General features: G+C 46.8%; 1 protein-coding gene across 1 annotated transcript; it reads left to right on the top strand.

Moving 5' to 3' along the window:
- The first annotated feature begins 8,018 nt into the window (after positions 1–8,018).
- FOS (Fos proto-oncogene, AP-1 transcription factor subunit) lies at positions 8,019–11,552 on the top strand. Its single transcript, XM_050955743.1, has 4 exons — positions 8,019–8,551; positions 9,206–9,451; positions 9,831–9,938; positions 10,066–11,552. Exons 1-4 carry the CDS (start codon positions 8,411–8,413, stop codon positions 10,690–10,692), a joined length of 1,122 nt encoding a protein of 373 aa, XP_050811700.1. The 5' UTR covers positions 8,019–8,410; the 3' UTR covers positions 10,693–11,552.
- The last annotated feature ends 11,685 nt before the right edge of the window (positions 11,553–23,237 follow it).

Raw genomic sequence — 23,237 nt, forward strand, 5'->3', positions numbered from 1 at the left:
CAGAAAAGTCCTTAGAGTTGCAACTGTCCTTAGCTCTACAATGGTGGTGAGGTCTAGATCTGGTGCAGTCTGAGAGGCTTGTATTTGGGCGATTCCTTGCAGTGGAGCAGACACACATATCTGCTTGTTTTTGTCATTGTATTGGCACTTTAGTGTAGTAAGTAGTTTGTGGATTTGAGGCCATGTTTTACACCCCATTAATTCCCTCTCCCCCTTCACAAAGGCTGTGGGATCACTGAGGACATATTTTTTCACAGACCATGATGTCAAATAAATCTAATCCTTGGTTTGCTGTCAGGAGATTAGCCTCTGTGTCTGGGTTATAGGGGCAGGTTGTGCAGTATCTTGAGTTTCTAGGTCTGTGCTCTTTGGTGTTTTATTGTGTGCATGGGGCTGGGATGGCTGTATCACTCAGTGTCTCTTGCGCAAGTATATTTCTTCACAATACAGTTAGCCATAAACTATTTTAAAAGTTTCATCCATATTTATTTCAGTTCATAAATAGTTTTTAACAAATTTCAGTTTCCTCAGAGTGATTTTCCACTGTTTGTTCCTAGAGGAGGGACACTCACTCTAGCTGCGGCTGTGTCTCATCCTTTATTCTCTTGATGCTTTGCTGAGGCCGTTATTACTGCAGTGGCAGCATCTTTCCACACAGCTGACGACTGCCTCTGGGTGTGTATAATGTTCAGTCTTGCTGTCCAGTGTGATCTGCAGTTCATCTGGAACAAGCAGCAAACATCAAATCTCCCCATTTCTTTTTAGCTCCAACAAATTTGTGTAATCTCCACTGAAGGTCCATACTGTAACGTGGAATAAATGAGATTGAATCTCTCCAAGTTTTACGGCTTGGTCACTATCATGTGAGCTGAGTGATGGCAGAATTCAAAAAAGAGTTTTTTGTCTGGATTAAATACTAAATTCTTCCTTCTGTGCAGCCAGTTCAGTAACTTGGTATCTAAATATAATGCTGCATAGAAAGAGGAGAGGAAAGGGTTTGGGGCTTGTTCAAGTGTAGTAGGGTTGTTTCCCTAGTCAGGGCCAAAGCCTTGGAATTTCCCCCCCAGGAAATCTTCAGCTTTGTGGCTCTTTGTGCCTCCTGAAAGGACTGTGACTCTTCTCTGGAGCAGTTCTCCAGGGCACTTTGTAGTCTCAGCATTCAGGATTTCTTTTTTCATGTTCCATTGGAAGGATCAGAGCCTCAACCCCTTTGGGCAATTTAAGGTTGGGGAGGATCAGTAGCCATAGTCTAGGGTTAGGTCGATTGGGTTCCACTTGCCCCTTTATATCAGTAAATGGCTTTTCTGGATTTTGATATTGCTGAAGAGCTAGTTTTGGATGAGGCAAAACAAAAGATGCTCCCCCGCAAACAAAACAAAAGTGCCAAACAAAAGTGTCAACAATCTTTCACATCCTGTCCATTTCTTTGGCGTCTCCCACTTTGTTACCCTCTTGCAGGAAGATCCCCTCAACCAAGCTGAGCTGCCTCAGTCTCTTCTTGATTTCAAGAGTTCTTACCTTTATATAGTTTAAGAACATTTTGCCATACTGTTGCTAGAGGGCCACACCTAACTGGCAACAAATAAAGCAGGGTGTTGCTTCCCTCATATCTAATATAGATGGATGACTTCCTGAGAGTACAGAGTTCAGCATACAATGTAGCATTATTCTAGTAGCCTGGCCCTACTGCACAAGCACCCTACTGCTGCCTAAAGATCACGACAGCTATGGGACTTCATTATAGAAGTGCATAGGCAGAGCTTTGGCTGGTCTTGTAAGATGTCCTGATTGGGGGGTTAAAGAAAAGCTCACAGTATGAAGCTCTTTTGGCAAGCACATGCAGTGGCACGGGGAACTTCCAGTCCCATCACCTCCTAGCCAGTGCCATAAAGTGCTTTGAGACTCTTGGATGAAATAAAGGCTAAGTCTTACTATTTGAGTCCACAGGGTTTTCCTGTGTGCTCCTCTTGTTGTTCCAGAGAAGAGGGTGCATCTGTAGTTTCCCACCTTTGGATCACTACCTTGTTTGTTCAGCTAAAAAGAAAGTTATCTAGCTAGCTTAGGGTTTTATACTGCTGCCTGTCACTGGAGTACATGAGCACCTTCTTTCTCTCTCCGTCTAATCTCTCTGGTGCTGACTAATTTTATAAGTTTTGGGAGCATTTTATTTTGGATGTTTTAGGCCTGTCTCGCTGGTGGATTGATTTTAATTCCCTAGGGCTATGTGTGGTTATTATCTTCAGCACCATGAGTGTGCATGTCACTCTAGAGACAAATAAAAGATATGAGGCCAGATTGTCCATCCTGCTCCAGCTGCCTTGCATCACCACTGTTGGCATAAAAGGGCCAACGATCTAGCAGAAAAAAAACCTTGTAGAAGTCCCCTGCACAAGGAGCTAACCAGATGGCACAGAGCCATCAGAATGTCTCTACATTGCAGCCCCCATGGGAGGGGATGTGTCAGGGGAAGAAAGAGGTATGGTTAGAGTACACTGTGTTCCAGTGGCCATTGGCTGTAGAACAGCACCCAGGGGTCATGGTAGCTAAGTGTAACTTAGAGGTCTAAGGCTAGATGAGCCCACAGCAGGATAGAGAATATAGGAATCTCCACGGTAGGTTAAATTGCCAGACCACTTCCCAGCACCCAATAGGACTTGCTCCCTGACATTCCTCTGCCAAGGACAGCTTTGCAAGAATGGAGAATTGGGTCCATGATGCCTGCCCCAGGAGCTTAAATTCTAAGTTAGTTAAGATACAGTATGGCACAGAGGAGGATGACAGGCAAAGGGGAGGGTGGGAATGGGAGGGAGGTTTACACAGTGTAATTGTTGGGTAATTGACTAGTGCCATTTAGATGTTTAATCAAAAGATGCCAAGCTGTGTCCATGTGCAGCATTTTACTCCTTAGAGAATCAATCACATGCAGCTGCTATTATTATTAATTATTATTTAGACAGTGCCATAGGTGTACCCAGTATTTGAAAGAAAAATAAAAGACATAGTCCCAGCCCTGATAAGCTTTCAGTATAGGTTACCACTGTTGCAATCTGTAGCACCATAGAATCTTCCAATCAGATAGGGAGGGAGCTTGGTAGTTCAGTAACTGGTTTCTCAGTCAGCATGTTTCAGTCCTGCACAGCATTTTAAATCTGGCAGTCTTTTTTAGTTCCAGCAAGCAAAGTGTCCCCTTGTCACACAGTGACAGCCTGGAACACCCCCAAAATCAACAGCTCATGTTTAGCTACACGCACATTAGTGTCACCATATTGATGTGGAAAGTGAAACATGGTTTCATTCTGTGTGGTTAGTTGACAGAGGAATAGCACCAGGGCTGTTCCTGTCAGGTGCCAGGAGAAACACTACAGTACTGGGGTGAACTTTCCCCCAGTGAGCAGCGAAAACTAGGCTTAACTGTCTCCAGTCCCAGAGGCTGACTTACACTGTGCATTACATTGTACTACATTCCTCAGGTGCTTTTCTGCTGTGGCCTTTAAGTCCTTAACAAAGTCACATATGAACTAAAAATAAGAAAAGGATTGAAAACAGACCACACAATAAAAGTTCCAGTGCTAAATGATGCACTTTGTAGTCTGAGGAGATGGGATTCAGCTGCAGCGGTTTAAAGTAGGATCTGGTCTTATCCTCCCTGCAAAACCTTTGAACCACTAATCTTCTCACTCCTTCCCCACTTCACTTTGGGTATGCATGGTGCAGGCTGCTATTGGGGGTTGCTTCCACCTTTTATAGCCTCTGGGCCTTTATCTTGTATAAATGTAGATGTAAATGATGGGCAAGCTAAAGAAGGCCTGGCCACATGGACAGCCTGGTGCTGTGTTGCCCCATCCACAGAGATGGCACAAAAGTGTTTGTTGTCCCAGTTGTGTAAAGAGGCAGTTTGGTCCAGAGGACAGGGCACTGGACTGGCACTAAGGATATGTGTGTTCTACTCCTGGTTGGTTCTGCCATCAATCTTCTGTGCACTGTGTGGCCATGTAAGCTCTTTAGGGCAGGGACTGTCTCCTGCTATATGTATGTACAGCACCTAGCACAGTGGTAGCACCATCTCATTTGGGGAGCCTCTAGGCACTGCTATGTTAATACAGATTGTGTGGTGGTGAGCTGAGGATATCATAGCACAGGGATCAGCAACCTTTCAGAAGTGGTGTGCCGAGTCTTCATTTATTCACTCTAATGTATGGTTTTGCGTGCCAGTAATACATTTTAACCTTTTTAGAAGGTCTCTTTCTATAAATCTATAATATATAACTAAACTATTGTTGTATGTAAAGTAAATAAGGTTTCACAATGTTTAAGAAGCTTAATTTAAAATTACATTAAAATGCAGAGTCCCCCAGAGCAGTGGCCAAGATCCGGGCAGTGTGAGTGCCACTGAAAATCAGGTCATGTGCCGCCTTTGGCACACGTGCCATAGGTTGCCTACCCCTCATAGCAGAAAGAACAATCTTGGCCATGCAAGGAATGAGCTCAGCTCCAGCCATGTGGACAGTGTGGTTTTATGCTATGACTATATTTTGTCTCCATGGTTGTGCTTGCTGACATGAGTTGCCTTTCTCCTTTGCCTCTCACATGCTGCGGTATAAATGTATGCGCACCACACTGGGAGGAAACAACAAACCCACGTCATGTGTTTTCGGTTTCCTTGTCTTCATAGACACATGCTAGATATGTGCAGCGTCTGAGTACTTTCCATTTGATACAGAGTACACACAGTAGCTGTTGGAGGTGGGAACAACCAACTTCCATCTGCAGGCACCAAACACATATCAACAAATATTTTGTGATCTCAGCTAAGTGAACCCTCCTCCCCTTCCCCCTTCTTGGCACTTCTTTGATGGTTTGTTTTATCTAGTGAGCATCTCTTGGTACTTTACAGCAAGGATACATCTCAGAAAGTAGTTGGGCTGATAAAGACTCCTCTAAATACACAGAAGCTGAACTTAGATTTCAAAGTATGTACATTAGAGGCATTCAGATACCATGGGGATTGGTCTGATATAAACATCAGAATAGAATACAATTCTCCTTGGCAATATCTGAGGAGTCAGGCTGGGAACTCGGTAGAGGAAGGACCCAGCAGCAAATATTTACCCCGGCTGCTCAGTTTTGTGTTAATAAAGCCAAGGTTTGGGTGTGATGATCTTTCAGTGGCCTGTTGTTTCTACAGCTGTTTTACAGATAAGAATGGAGATCAAGCGCCTTGCCCCGCAGAGCTCAGTCTGCAGCGATGTTCAGCCCCCCTTTGCTGAACTAAATTCTGCCCAAAGCCCCTGTCATACACGAGATGGGAGTGGGACTAAAACTAAGGGCTGTTCCAGCTCTGCCCTCTGCCTGAAAGAAGCCAGGTCAGCTGCGAACACTGCTGGGGTAGTAATCCGGAGTCGCATCAGGTCTCTGGCTACCCTGTCGCTGGGGCACGATTGGAGGAGCCCAGCCCCCAGGGACAGAGCAAGATTATCCAGGGGCAGGGGTTGCAGAAGAGGTCAGAGCAGCTCCCCTCCACTTGCGGGAAGAATCGATGTAATGGGGCCGCCAGTACTGCTGCTCTGTTTCCCCCGCCCCGGTGGCCCAGATCTCTAAGAATGGAGGTGACCGCGCCGCAGCATCAGGCGCTGCTTTTAGCCCATGAGCTCAGGCAGCAGGAGCTGCTGCCAGCAGGATCATCCCAGCCTGACTCTGTGACGTTCCCTGCTTGGAGACTGCGCCCGAGGCTCTGTTGCTGTAAACACACTCTGCGCTGCAGCTTCCCTGTTACTATGTATAGCCGCGATCTCTTGGCTCCCGTGCAAGGCGAGTCTGCGGTCTGGCTCCTGGCTTGGCCTGACCTGAGCCAGGGCTGCCTGACATCCCCGCCGTGGGTGGGTGTCTCTGAACTTCACTGCCACAAAGATTATATCAGACCCAAACTCTGGGAAAGGAGAAACCTCCTCTGTCTAACACCTCCCTTGTTTGGCAGTCTCCCAGGCCAGCAGCCCCCTGTCTCCACACCATGGCACAGGGCACATCCTAGCAACTCTCTCGCCCTTCTGTTTGTATGTAACTTTTCTGGGAAGTTCAATGTACAATAAATAACAATAACCTCCCGGGTTGCACTTTAATCCTTCATAGCACCGGATAGACTTTAACTAACCACTCCTACTTGTGCTCAGTATTAACTTTATTCTCAGTTTATATTCTGCATATTTAATAACAAAATGAATAATAATTACGCGTGTAACATTTTCCTCACTGCAGGAAGTGGAGGACGTTATATTTTCCACATGTACATTCTGTAATATTCCAATCCCAAAGTATAGACAGAAATAATTCTGAGCCACGATAGAGATTTATTTACAATGAAAAGTGTGTGTTCTTTTAGTGAGTAACTGCTCCATAACACCAACTGGGATACACAGCATCGCTTTGATTTACTTTGTAGGTAAGTTTGTTGGGTTTTGTTGTATAATAAATATTGTTTTTAAGAAAGAATTTAATAGGGATATGATCTAAAGTATTCTGTGTTCACCTAGCAAGTATAACTTGCACCATTGTCTGCTTGGATACAAACAGATGTAGAATTGCTATTCAAATCTTTGCAAGAGATATGATATTTTCCTGGATGGATTAGAAACCTGGACCACGGTATGAGTTGGATCCAAAGCCCAGTAAAGTCAATGTGAGTCTTACTGTTGACTTCAGTAGGTTTTGGATAAGGCCCACTGCAAAATCACTAGATAACAATTCTTTTTATAGTGCTCATAAAACTAAATGCAGAAAATGTATGAGATATTTATTAAATATAGTTCCTCCAGTTGCAAGTTTTGTTATATAAACGCATTTTAAAGGTGAACAAAAAATGTGAAAACTTTTCTCCAAATACTTTAAAATGTTATAAAAGTGAAAGGCACAGTATTAGGCTCCCTGCAATGGTAGTACCACACAACAAAGAAAATTGTTACACAGATGTGAAGAAATCTACTTAGTTTATGACACTTTTTGTATACCATTAACAGACTTATTATATGGAATGCACATATTAACTTAGAAACTCAAACTTGGACGCCAGAATGAAATGTTAGATAAATTGTAACTAAGACAACACCAGATCCTTAAATGTGCTGGATAAAAATACAACACAAAATATGGGCTTGTCACCTCAAAAACTAAACGACCCTCCCAACTCAACTGTTCCTTTCTTCATCAACAACTCTTTAACCTCTAAACTATAATTTAAAAGTTCCCCTAACACGCAACAAAACACAACAAACCTTCTTCCCTAAATAATAGTAAAGACAATTGTTGTTTTCCATCCATCTTCAAAAAGCATCAAGAAAGCTACCTAGCTGACCCTGTGATATTAAAACAAACATTAACAATAAAATAAAGATAATGGAACTAACAAGACTGGCCTTAAATCCCTGCTCACTCACATTGTTTTCATGCCGCATTTCCCCTTTCCCAGCATTCCCCTGTATTTTGTCTATTAAGACAGCGGAGTCCCTCGGGGCAGGGAGCTTGTCTTCAGACTTGTCTGTAAAGTGACAAGCAAGTTTAATACCATGTGATCATAGCAACAGCCGAACTTGATTAGAAATATTTGAATGGGGGTAGGAGGAAGCAGGTGCAGATGGCAGGAGCTGTTCTGTAAAAGTCACCTCTGGAAAGGTGAATGAACTCTCCGTAGGCTTCTGTGACTAACCTAACACGGTTCTCCTTGTGGGAGGGAGGGGCGCTATTGCAGCAAGGACTTGAACTTATGCGTGGCCCGCTGCCTCAGCAAGAGGACCTGTTGCTGCAGTGTATTCCGTGCCGTACAATCTACCCTCTCTCTCACACACACACATGCTCGCGGGCGGGCGGGCGCGTCGCACTTGGCTGCAGCCTGGAGCGGTTCCCGTCAGTCACACCCCCTTGCACAGGATGTATCCCATATAAGGATATCTGCGTCAGTGGGTTCCCGAGCTGGGACTGTACCATTGTGGAAGGGGGGACACCAACAGCCTTCCCTATACCTGAGGGGCCTAGACCCCCTGAAGACCCTCAGTGTAACCACCTTGACATGGCTTTGGGGGCAATAGGGTACGTAAAAGATGAGGAAGGGAGCCGAGAGTTGTGGGAATAGCTTAGAGGCGGCGTATCCCCGCCGTCCCCCCCCACAGGCTTTGACTCTACCAGTGACGACATAGGAGCCTTTCAGAAAAGGAGAGTTTAAAAGGCGGGGGCGCCGCACTTTACTCCAGCTGCAGAGCTAATCTGAGTGACTGAAACAGAAAAGAGACGAGAGCTACGGCTGGGGACAGCGATAACCCGTCTGCACGGACAGAGGGACAGTCAGCCCGGACAGACACACAGACAATCAACCGGGACAGCCTCACCGCCCAGACCGAGTTTGGACAATCTTAGCCTAGCCGACATGATGTACCAGGGCTTCACCACCGACTATGACGCGTCTTCCTCCCGCTGCAGCAGTGCTTCTCCAGCCGGGGATAGCCTCACCTACTACACTTCCCCGGCCGACTCCTTTTCCAGCATGGGCTCGCCTGTCAACCAGCAGGTGAGGGACCGGGACGCTGGCTGGTGATTGCCTACGGGGCAGTGACGCCTGAGGGGTGGGAGAGTCGCAGAGGGGAATTGTCTGGGTCTCCAACCATCGTACACTGATAGAGGAGGCAGCTCAGGTGCAGAGATGACCGCCCCCCACGTCAGGAAGGGTCTGTCCTGCACGGGTGCACCTCTTCTCCCGGCTACCTGTGCATGGGGTGGAGGGAAGGAGGAGACAGCAGTCTAGTCCCCTGTCCTGGGGAGTTAGTGGGGATGGGCTACCTTGGGATGCGGGGGAAGCCGCAGTGTGGCCACGGGCCCTGCCCAGGGAAAGGGGATTGTGGCCCAGATTCAGCTCTGCAGCGGGTGTGTAAAGCAGTTTCATTGATAAAAACGGGAGTTCATTGAGGAGACTCCGGAGCGGCGCCTGCGTCAGTGCAGACGTCAGGGATATTTATAACAAACCCCCTTTTCATGTGGAGTCTGATGGTAGCGCAGCGCCTGAGCCAGCCTCGCTCCGGGGGCTGCAGGCCTGGCTTAAAATAGCACATAACTAAGCCTCTGGGGCACTGTGTCGGATACAGCCTGCTGAGGGGGTGCAGGGCGGAGGTTCCCCCTCATCTAGTTCTGTATTTCACTCCCTAATATCAGTTCCTTGTGTGTTCAGGATTTCTGCACGGACCTCGCTGTCTCCAGTGCCAGCTTCGTACCGACAGTGACTGCCATCTCCACGAGTCCAGATCTGCAATGGCTGGTGCAGCCCACCTTAATCTCTTCAGTGGCACCGTCCCAGAACCGGGCCCATCCCTACGGGGTCCCTACTCCTCCAGCCAGCGCCTATTCGAGGGCTGGAATTGTCAAAAGTACAGGAGGCAGAGGGCAAAGCATTGGCAGAAGGGGCAAAATCGAACAGGTGAATACACAGCTCTCTGCGATCACCCCAAAGAAGCATCTGGGCAGGGGGGGAAGAGGCGGGGCTAGTTCTGCTTAGTGGTTCTGGGAGAGCTGTAAAGACCTGCCCCGGCAGTTGCATTGAATTGGAAGGGGACAGTGGCAGCCAGGGATAACCCGGCTCAGCTCCCATAGGACTGTCCGAGGGACTGGAGTTCACTTTGTTCTCCTGCTCAGGAACTAACTTGACATGCAAGTCACACGCAGTCTGAGATCGCGTTCGATATGGCTCCGGCTGCGGAGACCCGGAGAGGGAGCTCGGTCTGGGGGTGGTGGGGCTGCCAGAGATCACCGGCAAGGAGTGGCAGTGGATACTAATCGTGCTCATTCTTTCTCCGCAGCTGTCCCCAGAGGAAGAGGAAAAGAGAAGGATCAGGAGGGAAAGGAACAAGATGGCAGCAGCTAAGTGCCGCAACCGGAGGCGAGAACTGACAGACACTCTGCAAGCGGTAAGTTCTCCCCCACCTCCTTCGTGCCCGGCTTGGGGTAGGGGTCGGTCTGAAGTAGCTGTCCGCCCCTAGGGGCACTGGGCACGGCTGATGCTCTGTCTCACTCCCCCTCTCGCTATGCCCGCAGGAGACCGATCAGCTGGAGGAGGAGAAGTCCACGTTGCAGACCGAGATCGCTAACCTGCTGAAGGAGAAGGAGAAGCTCGAGTTCATCCTGGCTGCGCACCGGCCAGCCTGCAAGATCCCCGAGGAGCTGCAGTTCTCCCAGGAGCTCGCTGTCTCATCGCTGGACCTCAGCGGCCTGGGGGAGGCGCCTGTGCCCAGCCCCCCGGAGTCCGAGGAGGCAGCCTTCGCCCTGCCCATGCTGCAGGAGGCCGCTCAACCCGAGCCCCTCCCGGAGCCTCCCAAAGCAAGCAGCAGCCTGGAGCTGAAGCCCGAGACCTTTGATTTCCTCTTCCCCCACTCGTCCCGGGAGACTGCCCGCTCAGTGCCCGACATGGACCTGTCCGGCTCCTCCTCCTTCTACACGGAGGACTGGGAGCCCCTGGCGGCCGGGGCGTGCGGGGAGCTGGAGCCGCTCTGCACCCCGGTGGTGACCTGTACCCCCTGCTCCAGCACTTACACCTCTACTTTCGTCTTCACCTACCCGGAGGCCGACTCCTTCCCCAGCTGTGCAGCCGCGCACAGGAAGGGCAGTAGCAGCAACGAGCCCTCCTCCGACTCGCTCAGCTCCCCGACCCTGCTGGCCTTGTGAGGGGCCGCAGCTCCAGGGCACTGACTGCAGGGCGAGGGACGAACCCGGCGGATCGCAAGCCTCCCAGCTGCTGCTGTGTGTGTGGGGAGGCCTTTCACCAAAAGATCCACCTTCTTCCTGGGGTGGGGTTCCCGGAGCGCTAGACCCCAGACTTGGGGAGGGCAAAGCGTCCTTCTGTTCCTGGGCGAGCGTAGGCCAGTCCGGCGTTAAAGGACCCTGCGGAGCGATCCGCAGCCAGGCCTCAGACCTCTTCCAGAGATGTAGCAAATAGCATGGAGTTTGTCTTGTCCTCAGTGACCCATCCATGAGAGCTGGTAGTCTGTAGCATGTCAACATGGCTGGGTTGGTGACTCCCCTTCCCTACTTAGTATTCACTAGCATTAATTAATCTCTTGGTTTAATGATTGGAATCTAACCTGGTGCTGGGTATCTCCAACTGTATCTAGTGCAGCTGATTTAACAATAACTACTGTGTTCCTGGCAATATCGTGTTCTGATGACTTTAGCAATGACCCATCTTAACTGGGAAAAGAGACTATATCTTATTTTCTAGTAGATAGAGATAAATAGCTATATCCATGTACTGTAGTTCTCCTACATCAATGTTCATTGTAACTGTACTGATCATGCATTGTCAAGGTGATCTGAATGTTCTGACATAAGTTTTCCATGAAAACGTTTTTATTGTGTCTTTAATTTATTTATTAAGATGGATTCTCAGATATTTATATTTTTATTTTATTTTTTTCTACCTTAAGGTCTTTTTGACATGTGGAAAGTGAATTTGGATGAAACTGAAGCATTGTTTGCTTATTATTGTTCAGAGACATTGTCAATAAAAGCATTTAAGTTGAATGCTATCCCTTCTTTGGGGTCTTTAATGGAACTTCTGTAACAGCCAAATGCTGTGAAATGCGACACTGGCTACTTAATAATGAAGATACTAGTTACCCTGGGGTTCAAATGTGTTACTTCCTAATTTCCATATACAAACACTTCAATCTCCCTCTCATGCTGCCTGTCCCCTCTTTTGCAGGCAGGCATAAATTCTGCTGGCCTTCAACTGTGGTCTAGGTCAATGAGACTCTAAGATGGCTGGTGGTAGCCAACCAATTTTCAAGGGAAGCAAGGTCAAGGCGAGATTGGTTATGGACTAGCTGAATTTAAATACCAGACTCAACATTTTGGGGAGAGGGAATATATCATTTTCTAGGGCACTGCTTTTTTCACACTAACTTTCATCTTGTCGGTCTGGAAGGACATTGTACTTCCCTCTGCAGCAATTCATTCTTCCTATTTTCCAAATCTTTCTCCCTCACTATGGCCTTCTCCCATTCCATCTACCAAAAATGATCTGCAATACCACAATATGTATTTAACAGTGACCTCATCACTGTGCCAGAGTAAATATTCCAAACAGATGGAGGAGGGAAGCTGACACTCAAATCAGTAGTTTGAGACTGTCAAACAACACATTCTGATTTGTGTTCAGGAAACACTTGCCATATTTCCTTTGCAACCAGGGGGCTGGAAACTCACTCTTACAAGGCAGTCTAGGTTCTGCAGAATCTAATACTACAGAAACCATTAACTCCTGTCCACTGCTCTTCTGTAACAAATACTGGTGTAGCAAAATCTGAGCTTGTCTAAAGTGTCTCCTATACCACAGTTCTAATGGCAGTAAATGTTTGTATATTAAAGCAATTTCGGCACTTCCCTTTTACTTTCTTCCCTCTCTCACTTCCTATTAGCTGTATTTATTTCCCTGCTAAGATGGATATGGTTGTTTTCTGTTAGGTGGGAGAATCCAACTACTATGTGGATTTGTTTCTCTCCACTTGGGCCAGTCTTAAAATAGACATCTTCCTTTACTTAAGGTGCCTTTCTCTTTTATTTCCCTACTCCTCCATCCCCTTCCCTGTGCTTGGGCACAGAAACTCAGCTCTTCTGAGGGGGGGATATCCACCTATTAAAAGTAATTTTGGATTAAGCCGATTTCAGCACTGACTGTGGGCTTGGACACAGGAGGGCTGTTCTACTGTATCCCTAAAATCCAGTGATATTAAAAACTTAATGGCAATGATGAATGAGCAAGGGCAACAAAGAAGGCTCTGGTCTAGACTAATCTGGAGGTTGTCCTGCTGGTGCCTGGAGCCACCCCTGAGTGCACCATACTTTGTATCCATATTGCAGCTTCACAGCCTCTCAACACAAAGGTCCCCCACTTTGTGAAAATATTTACGTAACTTCCTGTTTTACAACATTAAACAAGAATCTACCATTACCAGAATATGACACAGATCTCAAGCACTGATCCTACATCAGGGGTCAGCAACCTTTCAGAAGCGTGTGCCGAGTCTTCATTTATTCACTCTAATTTAAGGTTTTGGTGCCAGTAATACATTTTTAGAAGGTCTCTTTCTGTAAGTCTATAATACATACCTAAACTATTGTTGTATGTAAAGTAAATAAGGTTTTTCAAATGTTTAAGAAGCTTCATTTAAAATTAAATTAAAATGCAGAGCCCCCCCTCCCCCGGTGGCCAGGACCCGGGCAGTGTGAGTGCCACTGAAAATCTATTTTTAGTTCCAGCAAGCAAACTTTTTTAGTTCCAGCAAGCAAAGTGTCCCCTTGTCACACAGTGACAGCCTGGAACACCCCCAAAATCAACAGCTCATGTTTAGCTACACGCACATTAGTGTCACCATATTGATGTGGAAAGTGAAACATGGTTTCATTCTGTGTGGTTAGTTGACAGAGGAATAGCACCAGGGCTGTTCCTTTCAGGTGCCAGGAGAAACACTACAGTACTGGTGTGAACTTTCCCCCAGTGAGCAGCGAAAACTAGGCTTAACTGTCTCCAGTCCCAGAGGCTGACTTACAATGTGCATTACATTGTACTACATTCCTCAGGTGCTTTTCTGCTGTGGCCCTTAAGTCCTTAACAAAATCACATATGAACAAAAAATAAGAAAAGGATTGAAAACAGACCACACAATAAAAGTTCCAGTGCTAAATGATGCGCTTTGTAGTCTGAGGAGATGGGATTCAGCTGCAGCAGTTTACAGTAGGATTTGGTCTTATCCTCCCTGCAAAACCTTTGATCCACTAATCTCACTCCTTCCGCCCTTCATTTTGGGTGTGCCTGGTGCAGGCTGCCATTGGGGGTTGCTTCCATCTTTTATAGCCTCTGGGCCTGTATCCTATATAAATGTAGATGTAAATGATGGGCAAGCTAAAGAAGGCCTGGCCACATGGACAGCCTGGTGCTGTGTTGCCCCATCATGTAAGCTCTTTAGGGCAGGGACTGTCTCCTGCTATAGGTATGTACAGCATCTAGCACAGTGGTGGCACCATTTCATTTGGGGAGCCTCTAGGCACTGCTATGCTAATACAGATTGTGTGGTGGTGAGCTGAGGATGTCATAGCATAGGGGTCGGCAATCTTTCAGAAGTGGTGTGCCAAGTCTTCATTTATTCACTCTAATGTATGGTTTCGCATGCCAATAATACATTTTAATCTTTTTAGAAGGTCTCTTTCTATAAGTCTATAATATATAACTAAACTATTGTTGTATGTAAAGTAAATAAGGTTTCAAAATATTTAAGGAGCTTCATTTAAAATTAAATTAAAATGCAGAGCCCCCCAGAGCAGTGGCCAGGACCCGGGCAGTGTGAGTGCCACTGAAAATCAGCTTGTGTGCCGCCTTTGGCACACGTGCCATAGGTTGCCTACCCCTCTCCTAGATCCTACTCTCAGACATCAAACACTTAGAAACTGGTACTTTCATATTCCCAATCTATTTTAAGTGAAAAGTGCCCCACCACTAAGGTAATGGGCAGCAGTACCAAACCATGAGGTGACACATAAATGTAGCTCTAACACTGTGCTAGTTGTTTGACAAACAAGTATCAAGGTGAGGTCCATGCATCAGAGTTTACAATCTAAACTCTCCTAAAAGGTGAGGTGCTGGATTTTGGCAAAGTACCTAACAAAGCATAGAACAGAGGTTCTCAAACTATGGGGCAGGCCTCCCAAGGGAGGCAGGAGCTGTGTTTTTTGTTTTTTTTTAAAGAGCTTCGGCTGCTAGCTCTGGGTGACTAGGGCTCGTGCAGAAGGGCCATGCACACCTGACAGGGACAAAGGGGACAGCCAGGCCCCTACTTGGGTTTGGGCTCTCCTTCCCCACCCCGCAATCCCTCACTGGAAGGAAGCCCATGCTCAGATTCTCTCCCCTCACCCTCCATCCCTCACCTGGAGGCAGCGGGGCTCCAGCTGTCAGCCCTGGGGTGACAGCAGCAGCAGCACAGAAGGATGGCAATGGGGTGCTACGTCTGCTGTGAAAAGTGATAGTGATAAATATCACATTTCACATTGCTGGTGTGGCGTGGCACTGCCTTCAGAGCTGGGTGCTCAACCAGCAGCAGCTGCTCTCCACTCTGCCTCAGAACTGGGTGGTGGAATATGCACTTGAGAGGGTTGTAAACGACTACAGGTACAAAGAAGGGGGACCCGATCAAATAAGTTTGAAAACTACTGGCATAGATGTTATACAAAATGCATGGTCCTTGCAGCAGTACTGGGAAGGAGGTCGAACCCTCCTCAAAGTATGGAGTCTGATCAGACTTCTTAACACATAATTGATGATCACAGTAGAAAACAACAGAAGTCGGTGTTTATCTCATACTGTGGTGAAAAAGAAAAGCCCAGCAGTATGAATTGGGGAGATGACATTTGCCTAAACACACTGGAAACAGCAGAAAATATCTTGAATTTTACTTATGACATATTAGCTAACATGATTGTAAACTGTAGGATTGACAACACCCCAAAATATGTTCCCAGGTCATGTTTAACCCTAGATTGCAGCCCCCGCAGCTGCTCTAAGTTATGCCAGGGGCAGACCAGAATTCAGAAGGTGGAAAGGGGGCTTAAAGCTCTGGATCCTCTAGATTTTGCTTCCTGAGAGACAAAGCACAGAATCAACCCTTTGTCTTTTTATATGCACACATAGAGGTATGCATACTAGTTGTGCAATATAAATAAAAATCATACTCCCTCAATGCACACCCTGGGTCTGATTTATCTGCCATGTATTACCTGCAAAACGGGGAGAAGGTTTGTCATTGACTTCTGTAGAGCCAGGATTTCACCCAGGATGAGTAGCTAATTCAGATAAACCAGACAGTGTTCCCTAGCAATTTGTTTGTTCTGATTCTCTGGTCTATAGTACAGATGTAGGTGCCTGTCTTGCAACTAGATCTGCAAGCAGATCCTTGAACTAAGTGGGGGATCTATGTGGGCACAAGAGTACGCCCACAAAGATCCAACAGCAGGATCACAGCCATGGTCTGATCTCATTTACTGTCCCATTCCATGGGTCTACATGGTCATATGTGACTTACTGCACAAGGAAGAACTATTTCTGATTGAATATTTCCATGGGAGGGTGTCTTGTAATATACAAATCTACACTTGGAATAAATACATATTCCTCAATTATCAATCATATTTTGGTACTCACTTTACACAGATATTGGCAAAAATAAAACAGAATATTATTGAAAAACTGAGTATTATTGGCCTATCGGGAATCTTTCTTTGCTCTTGTATTATTGGTGCTACAGCATGCAATACTTCTAGCTAATTCTTTGGGGGAAACTGCATAGCAGTATAAGAAAAAGTCTAATCACTATATCGAATTACAAACAATAAATCACAAAAAAAAGTTCAGAGTTTTAAATATATTTAAATCGGAATAATTAACAGTCAAATATGATTTAGTTATCCTAACAATCTGGTATATAGATTAGGAATGCACAGATGCAGAGTCTATTTGAATGTAGGAGAAACTACAATTTTGAGACTTGCATTTAAATGAGATCGATTTCTTAGTCCTATCCTACATCATCAGACTAGACCTACTGCTAGAGCAGAGGTGGGCAAACTTTTTGGCCTGAGTGCCACATTCTGGTTCCAAAACCGTATGCAGGGCTGGGTAGCAAAGGGTATGCTTCCCCAAACAGCCTGTCCCCTGTGCCCATCTGCCCCTCCCACATCCCACCCCTGACTTCTCCCCTCAGAACTCCTGACCCATCCAACCCCCCAATCCTTGTCCCCAGACCACCCCCTCCCGGGACTCCCACCCCTAACCACTACCCCGGGACCCCGCCTCCTATCCAACCCCCCCTGCTCCCTGTCCCCTAACTGCCCCAACCCCTGTCCACACCCCTGCCCCCTGACAGGCCCCCCAGGGACTCTCATGCCTATCCAATCCCCCCTCCTCCCCATATCCTGACCGCCTCCGCAACCTCCATCCCATCCAACCTCTGACTGCTCCCCGGGATCCCCTGCCCCTTATCCAACCCCCCTGCTCCCTGCCCCCTTACCATGTCACTCAGAGCACCAGGACTGGCAGAAGCACTGCCCAGCTGGAGCCAGCCACACTGCTGCACAGTCTAGAGCACTGGGGGAGGCTATTGGCTGCCTGGCAGGAGCTCACAGCCCCACCACCCAGAGTGTGGGTGGCACAGCGAGCTGAGGCTGCTGGGGAGGAGGGACAGCAAGTGGAGGGGGCTAGACTCCTGGGCCAGGAGCTCAAGTCTGGCCTGCAGGCCGCAGTTTGGCCACCTCTGTGCTAGAGTACGAGTACAATGACAGCCTCTGATGGTAGAAGCATCAGCATCATTCACCATCAAAGAAGAATGATAGATATTTCTAAACACAGTTTTAAAAATTCATTAGCCATAAGTCTATTTTTATTTTATGTAATTACTGAGCAGCTTGAGGTAATCACAGAGGTTTTCTGTATTAGTCAATTCCAAACATTGGGAAAACATAGCAACTGTCTATTCATCAAAAAATTCATGCGACTTTTGTGCTTATGAAATACAGAAGGATTTGAGGGATGTAATCTTCCTCTGTGCTCCACTTTACCTTACAGAAGAAACCAACACGACCAGGCACTTTTCAGTGTCAGCAACTTTACTGCCCTGACAAGAAGTTAGCACTGCCCAAAGGTAAACTCCCAAGTGTTAGTCTGAGACCGGGAGCTTTCCCAGTGGCAAGGGGGTCACTGATCACACAAGACGGTTCAAGGACACACAATAACCTGCCGCAGCGGCCCGGCCCCACTCCTTCTCCTAAGGAACCTTTCCTCCCAGGGTAACCAGGCAGCGCCGCTGTCCCCGCTGCGACACCGCTCTCCTTTCAGGGGCGTGCGCGGCTGCAGCCGCCGGAGAGCTGCTCTGCCCACGCCGGCCACTGGCTGCAGCGGCCTGCACTTTATCCGTGCGTGCGGCGGGCACAGGCAGAGGGGGATCGGCAGGGGCCCGCAGGCACAGGCCGCTAGGCCCGGAGGGATCGCTCCCTGGCGCTGGCCTCGGCTCACGGCGGGGAGGGGCGGCCCCGCAAAAGGGTTTAGAGACCCGGGCGCGCCCCTCTGCGCTGCTGCCTGGCACGGGAGGCTGTTCGCAGAGGCCAGGCCTGCGCTGCTGGGGACGCTTCTGACCAGCAACCCGCAGCTCACCCGGCCCTGGCCCCGCCTCACGTGCCGCGCCTGCCAGCTGGCTCCAGAACCCCTCCCGGCCGGGACCCGTCTGGCTTGACAGCTCTCCCACGGCTGCAAGCTCCCCGTGCGCCTGCGCACTGAGCCGCCCCTCCCCCGCTAGCTGTTTACTGTTTGGTTTCCAGGGCGCTGTGCAAGCACAACGCTGTCACGTTCCGCTCGCTGCCCGCAGAGACGCGACGGGGCGACGCCATGACGTAAATGCTTCCGGCGCTGCCCATATATGGGAGGCTCTGTCGCCTTCCTTGTTCTTCCTCCCCTTCTTTGCCGGGGGGAAGGTTCCAGAACGGAGTGGCGCACGTACGGGGCGCGTGACGCGGCGCGGCGCGGCTACCAGGCTGCAGCCCTGAGAATGGAACAGCCGCTGTGCTCTCTGGCAAGCCGCCCTGCCCCTCCCTGCCCGGAGGATCTCCTCCGCAACGGGCTTGTGTGTTCCGCTGGGGGAAGCCCTGCGCCCCTCCCGGCGGGCGGGCCGGCCAGGAGGGGCCGCCCCAGGAGCGTGCCTGCGGGCGGCCAGCCCCTGCGTGTCGGCAGACGGGAGAGCGCCGAGCGGCGCGTCCCTGGGCTGGTCCGGCTCGGGACTCCCGCGGCGCTGCGGTCCCCGAGGATTTATCCCTGGGTCTCGCGTTGCCGCCCCGCAGGCAGGCCTGCGCGTTGCAGAGACTGCGGAGCCATGGAGCAGGCGCTGGGGGGCTGCCGGAGTGGGTACGGGTGCAGTGGACACCCCCTAGGGTGGGGCTGTAGAGCAGTTAGGCGCCTGCGGCTGGCCTGTGCCAGCGGGCTGGGGCTAAGGGGCTCTAATTTTTGTGTAGATGCTCGGGGGTCTATACCCAAAATTGAACAGCGCTTTAGCCTGGCGATCACTAGCTCAAGTCAGCGGGCACAGGAGTTTGTCCCGTCTCCTGGGTCAGACCTATGATTTAATCAGGCTGGGATCTCGTTCCTTTTGAAACTTCCAAGGGGCTTGTTTTTCTGTTTGTTTTAGTCATTCTTGCATGAGGGTGAATTTTATATACAGTAGAACCTCAGTGTTATAAACTGACCAATCACACACCTCATTTAGAACACGAAGTCTGCTGTCAGGCAGCAGCAGAGCCCCCCGTGGGGATACAGTACCTTACTGTGTTAAACATACTAAAAACATACAGGGAAAGTTCAAAATTTGACAAGGTAAGGAAATTGTGTCTGTGCTTGTTTCATATAAATAAAGATAGTTAAAAGCATTTTCTTCTGCTTAGTAGAGCTGTCAATCCATTAAAAAATTAATCATGATTAATTGCACTGTTAAACAAAATAGAATACAATCTATTTAAATATTTTTGGATGTTTTCTACATTTTCAAATATTGATTTCAGTTACAACACAATATGAAATGTATAGTGCTCGCTTATTTTTAATTACAAGTATTTGCACTGTAAAAAAGAATATTTTTCAGTTCACCTCATAGAAGTACTGTTGTGCAGTCTGTTGTGAAAGTGCAACTTACAAATGTAGATTTTTTTTTTGTTGCATAAACCACTCAAAAACAAAACTGTGTAAAATTTTAGAGCCTGCAAGTCCACTCAGTCCTGCTTCTTGTTCAGCCAATTGCTCAGACAAACAAGTTTGTTTACATTTGCAGAAGATGATGCTGCCTGCTTCTTGTTTAAGTCAGCTGAAAGTGAGAACAGGTGTTCTCATGGCACTTTGTACCTGGTGTTTCGAGATTGTATGTGTCAGATGCACTAAAGATTCATATGTCCCTTCATGCTTCAACTACCATTCCAGGGTACTTGTGTTCATGCTGATGACAGGTTCTGCTTGATAACAGTCCAAAGCAGTGCAGACGGACACATGTTCATTTTCATTATCTGAGTCAGATGCCATCAGCAGACTTCCTTTTTTGGGGGTTTGGATTCTGTAGTTTCTGCATTAGTGTTACTCTTTTAAGACATCTGAAGGCATTCTTTACACCTAGTCCCTCAGATTTTTGGAAGACACTTCAGATTCTTAAACCTTGGGTTGAGTGCTGTAGCTATCTTTAGAAATCTCACATTGGTACTTTCTTTGTGTCTTGTGAAATCTGCAGTGAAAGTGTTCCGAAAATGAACAACGTTGCGTCATTATCTGAGACTGCTATAACGTGAAATATATGGCAGAATGCGGGTAAAACAGCAGGGGACATACAATTTTCCCACAAGGAGTTCAGTCACAAATTTAATTAAAACTTTTTTTTTAATGAGTGTCATCAGAATGGAAGCATGTCCTCTGGAATGGTGGCCGAAGCATGACTGAATGGATTTGTAGGCCCTAAAGTTTTACATTGTTTTGGTTTTGAGTGCAGTTATGTAATACAAAAAAAATCTATATTTGTAAGTTGCACTTTCACAACTGATTGCAGGACAGTACTTACTTGAGGTAAGTTGAAAAATACTATTTCATTTGTTTCATTTTTACAGTGAAAGTATTTGATTTCAGTTACAACACAGAATACAATATATATATGAAAATGTAGGAAAATATCCAAAATACTTAACAAATTTCAGTTGGTATTCTGTTGTTTAACACTGTGATTAAAACTACAATTAATCACAGTTAATTTTTTGGAGTTAATCACATGAGTTAACTGCGATTCATGGACAGTGCTGCTGCATAGTAAAGTTTCAAGTGTATTAAGTCAATGTTCAGTTGCAGACTTTTGAAAGACTAACCATAACATTTTGTTCAGTTACAAACAATCTCTATTTCCAAGGTGCTCATAACTTTGAGATTCTACTGTATTTTATAAGGAAGTAGTTCCTTGTAGCTGAGAATTTCTGGCCAAGTTCTAACTCTAAGGGTACTAGAACCATATATGCTAAACTGCCGCAACTAAGAACTGCAGCTTGGGTATTCTGCAGCTGCAGAGTTTATACTGTATCTACCCATAGAAAGAGGGTGTGATATGAACCTAGTTTAATAAAGATGAATCTATTCCCCAGTCCAAAAACACTCAGTTGTCTTGAGTGTAAAAACCCCAAATCATTTTCTGCTCCTTTGTGGCAGCGTAAAGCCCCAAATGTCCCATCCCAAACCTCCAGGTTTCCCCTAGAAACTTGTACAATGCAATTATTCATCTGAAGAATAAAATTTCATGTCACTGTGAAAATTTCCACCAAAAATAAGGTGAATTTAATATAAAGGTAAATCAGGGTACTGATATGAATTGTCGTCTAAGAAAATGAAAACCGTCATTTTCTAATTTAACTTTGCAGCATCAGAGTGTGTTAGAAAGCAGAGGTCTTTTTTGCAGATTTTATTTCTAGCTTGCCACAAGGAACGTGATCATGAATCTAAACATCTCTTACTCTGTTGGATGGTTCCACTCATTCCATCTGTGGCTGCCTCATTGGTAACCTGACTTCTTTTCCTTTTTCTGCCACAATGAAGCCTTTAGCTAAAGTGTCATCCCTGTGCTTCCTCAGCAATTCTCTTTTTGGCCCTGACGAAGAGTATATACTGATTTAAGGTGTGATCTGCTGTTTCTACACTGATCTTCCCTTCAGGTCTCTCTTGCTTATAAGGCAGAACAATACAACTTCATGGTATTATCTGCTTTATATTGATTTTCAGAGAAGCGGAGTTGATAGGAGATGCCAAAGAATTATTGCCTTTGCCATATGGTATTGCTCAGATTCTTCAGTTGCCCTATATGCCCTGTTGGATCTCTGTCAAATAGCATACCAGCCTGATTATCCAGCGACAAATGAGATGTGCAGTAGACATATCGGTGCTTATGAAGAGCTCCTCTCCTTAAACATGATGTGGTCTAGATCAGGGTCTCATTCTTAAGAAGTGCCATTGTCTTTTCATCTGCTGCCCCCTATTACTATTTATGATGTGTCTCAGCTTCCTCCTGTGCTCTAGGTTTCTTCTCTTCTTTCTAGAGTGCCTGCCTTCTTTGGAATCTTTTGGTCTTGGTTAGCATGCATCAGCTCTATCATACTTGCTGCCTATAGAGTTTGGGCCAACTTCGTTAGTAGGACACCAATAGCACCGTATTTGTTCTCCATCACTGCTACGATTGGCACCTTTAGATGGACTGCTACATCCTTCTGGGCTTTCCCTCAGGTGGTCATCTTGTTCCTGAGCAGTTAAGGAGCAAATTTTCTAGAATTACCAGTTGTCTTCACCACCAGTAGTGCCACTCATTCATCATTCTCTTGGGTTGTAAGCAAGTGATGTCCAAGAGGGATCTGGATATTATATCAACAGAATGTCATAGTAAAACAAAAGGATGAAATTAATTAAAGTATATGGGACCTTTACTGTTTCCAGTTCTGGAGATTTCAAGCTTCCCCCCCCCCCCCCTTTCATCACTTGCCCTCAGAGAGGTGGACATCTGGTCTTCTTTTTGCTAAGAGCTCCCTGCTTTCTCCTTGTCTGACTAGCTGAGAACTCTGCTTTTATACAAACCTTTCTGAGCACAGTCTCTGGTAGCTGCCATTTACACTGGGCAGAGAGAAGCAGCTGCAGCGCTAAGAGTCATTTTAATTCTCACTACAACTTATTTTTCAGCTATTAAGGACTGTTTTCCCTTTCCCTTATTTCAGGGGAAGTGTTACATTCTCACAACATAGTATTTACTTTTTTTAAGTTAGCAACATACTCAGCACTGTACAGGACAAAAATAAAGACAATGCCTGTACTGAAGAGTATAGTCTATAATATATTGGGCTACAATGTGTGGAATTTTTAAATAAAAAGTTCGATCATATTACATTTTGCAGCACGATCAAAATGATTAGGTACTTTGGTGTAGAAAACAGCCCTAGTCCTTCCTCCTAAGAATAGTGATGCAATGAGTGCATGTATCAAATAGGAGGAAGATGTGGGGTAAGGAAGGAGAAGCAAAAAGATCATGTGATTACACAGGTGAGGCGTGTGCCTTGGCAGATCAGTTAAGAAGAAATGTAACCTAATGATCTTGTGCTCACCTGTACCACACAGGCTACAAAGG

This window comes from Gopherus flavomarginatus, chromosome 5 (assembly GCF_025201925.1).
Source record: "Gopherus flavomarginatus isolate rGopFla2 chromosome 5, rGopFla2.mat.asm, whole genome shotgun sequence".
NCBI classification, from domain to species: Eukaryota; Metazoa; Chordata; order Testudines; family Testudinidae; genus Gopherus; species Gopherus flavomarginatus.

Excerpts from the sequence above, each read along its gene's own strand:
- FOS (XM_050955743.1), top strand. The coding sequence starts at position 8,411 with ATGATGTACCAGGGCTTCACCACCGACTATGACGCGTCTTCCTCCCGC. Across the intron at positions 8,552-9,205 it reads GCTCGCCTGTCAACCAGCAG|GATTTCTGCACGGACCTCGC; the intron begins GTGAGGGACCGG and ends TTGTGTGTTCAG. Across the intron at positions 9,452-9,830 it reads GAAGGGGCAAAATCGAACAG|CTGTCCCCAGAGGAAGAGGA; the intron begins GTGAATACACAG and ends CTTTCTCCGCAG.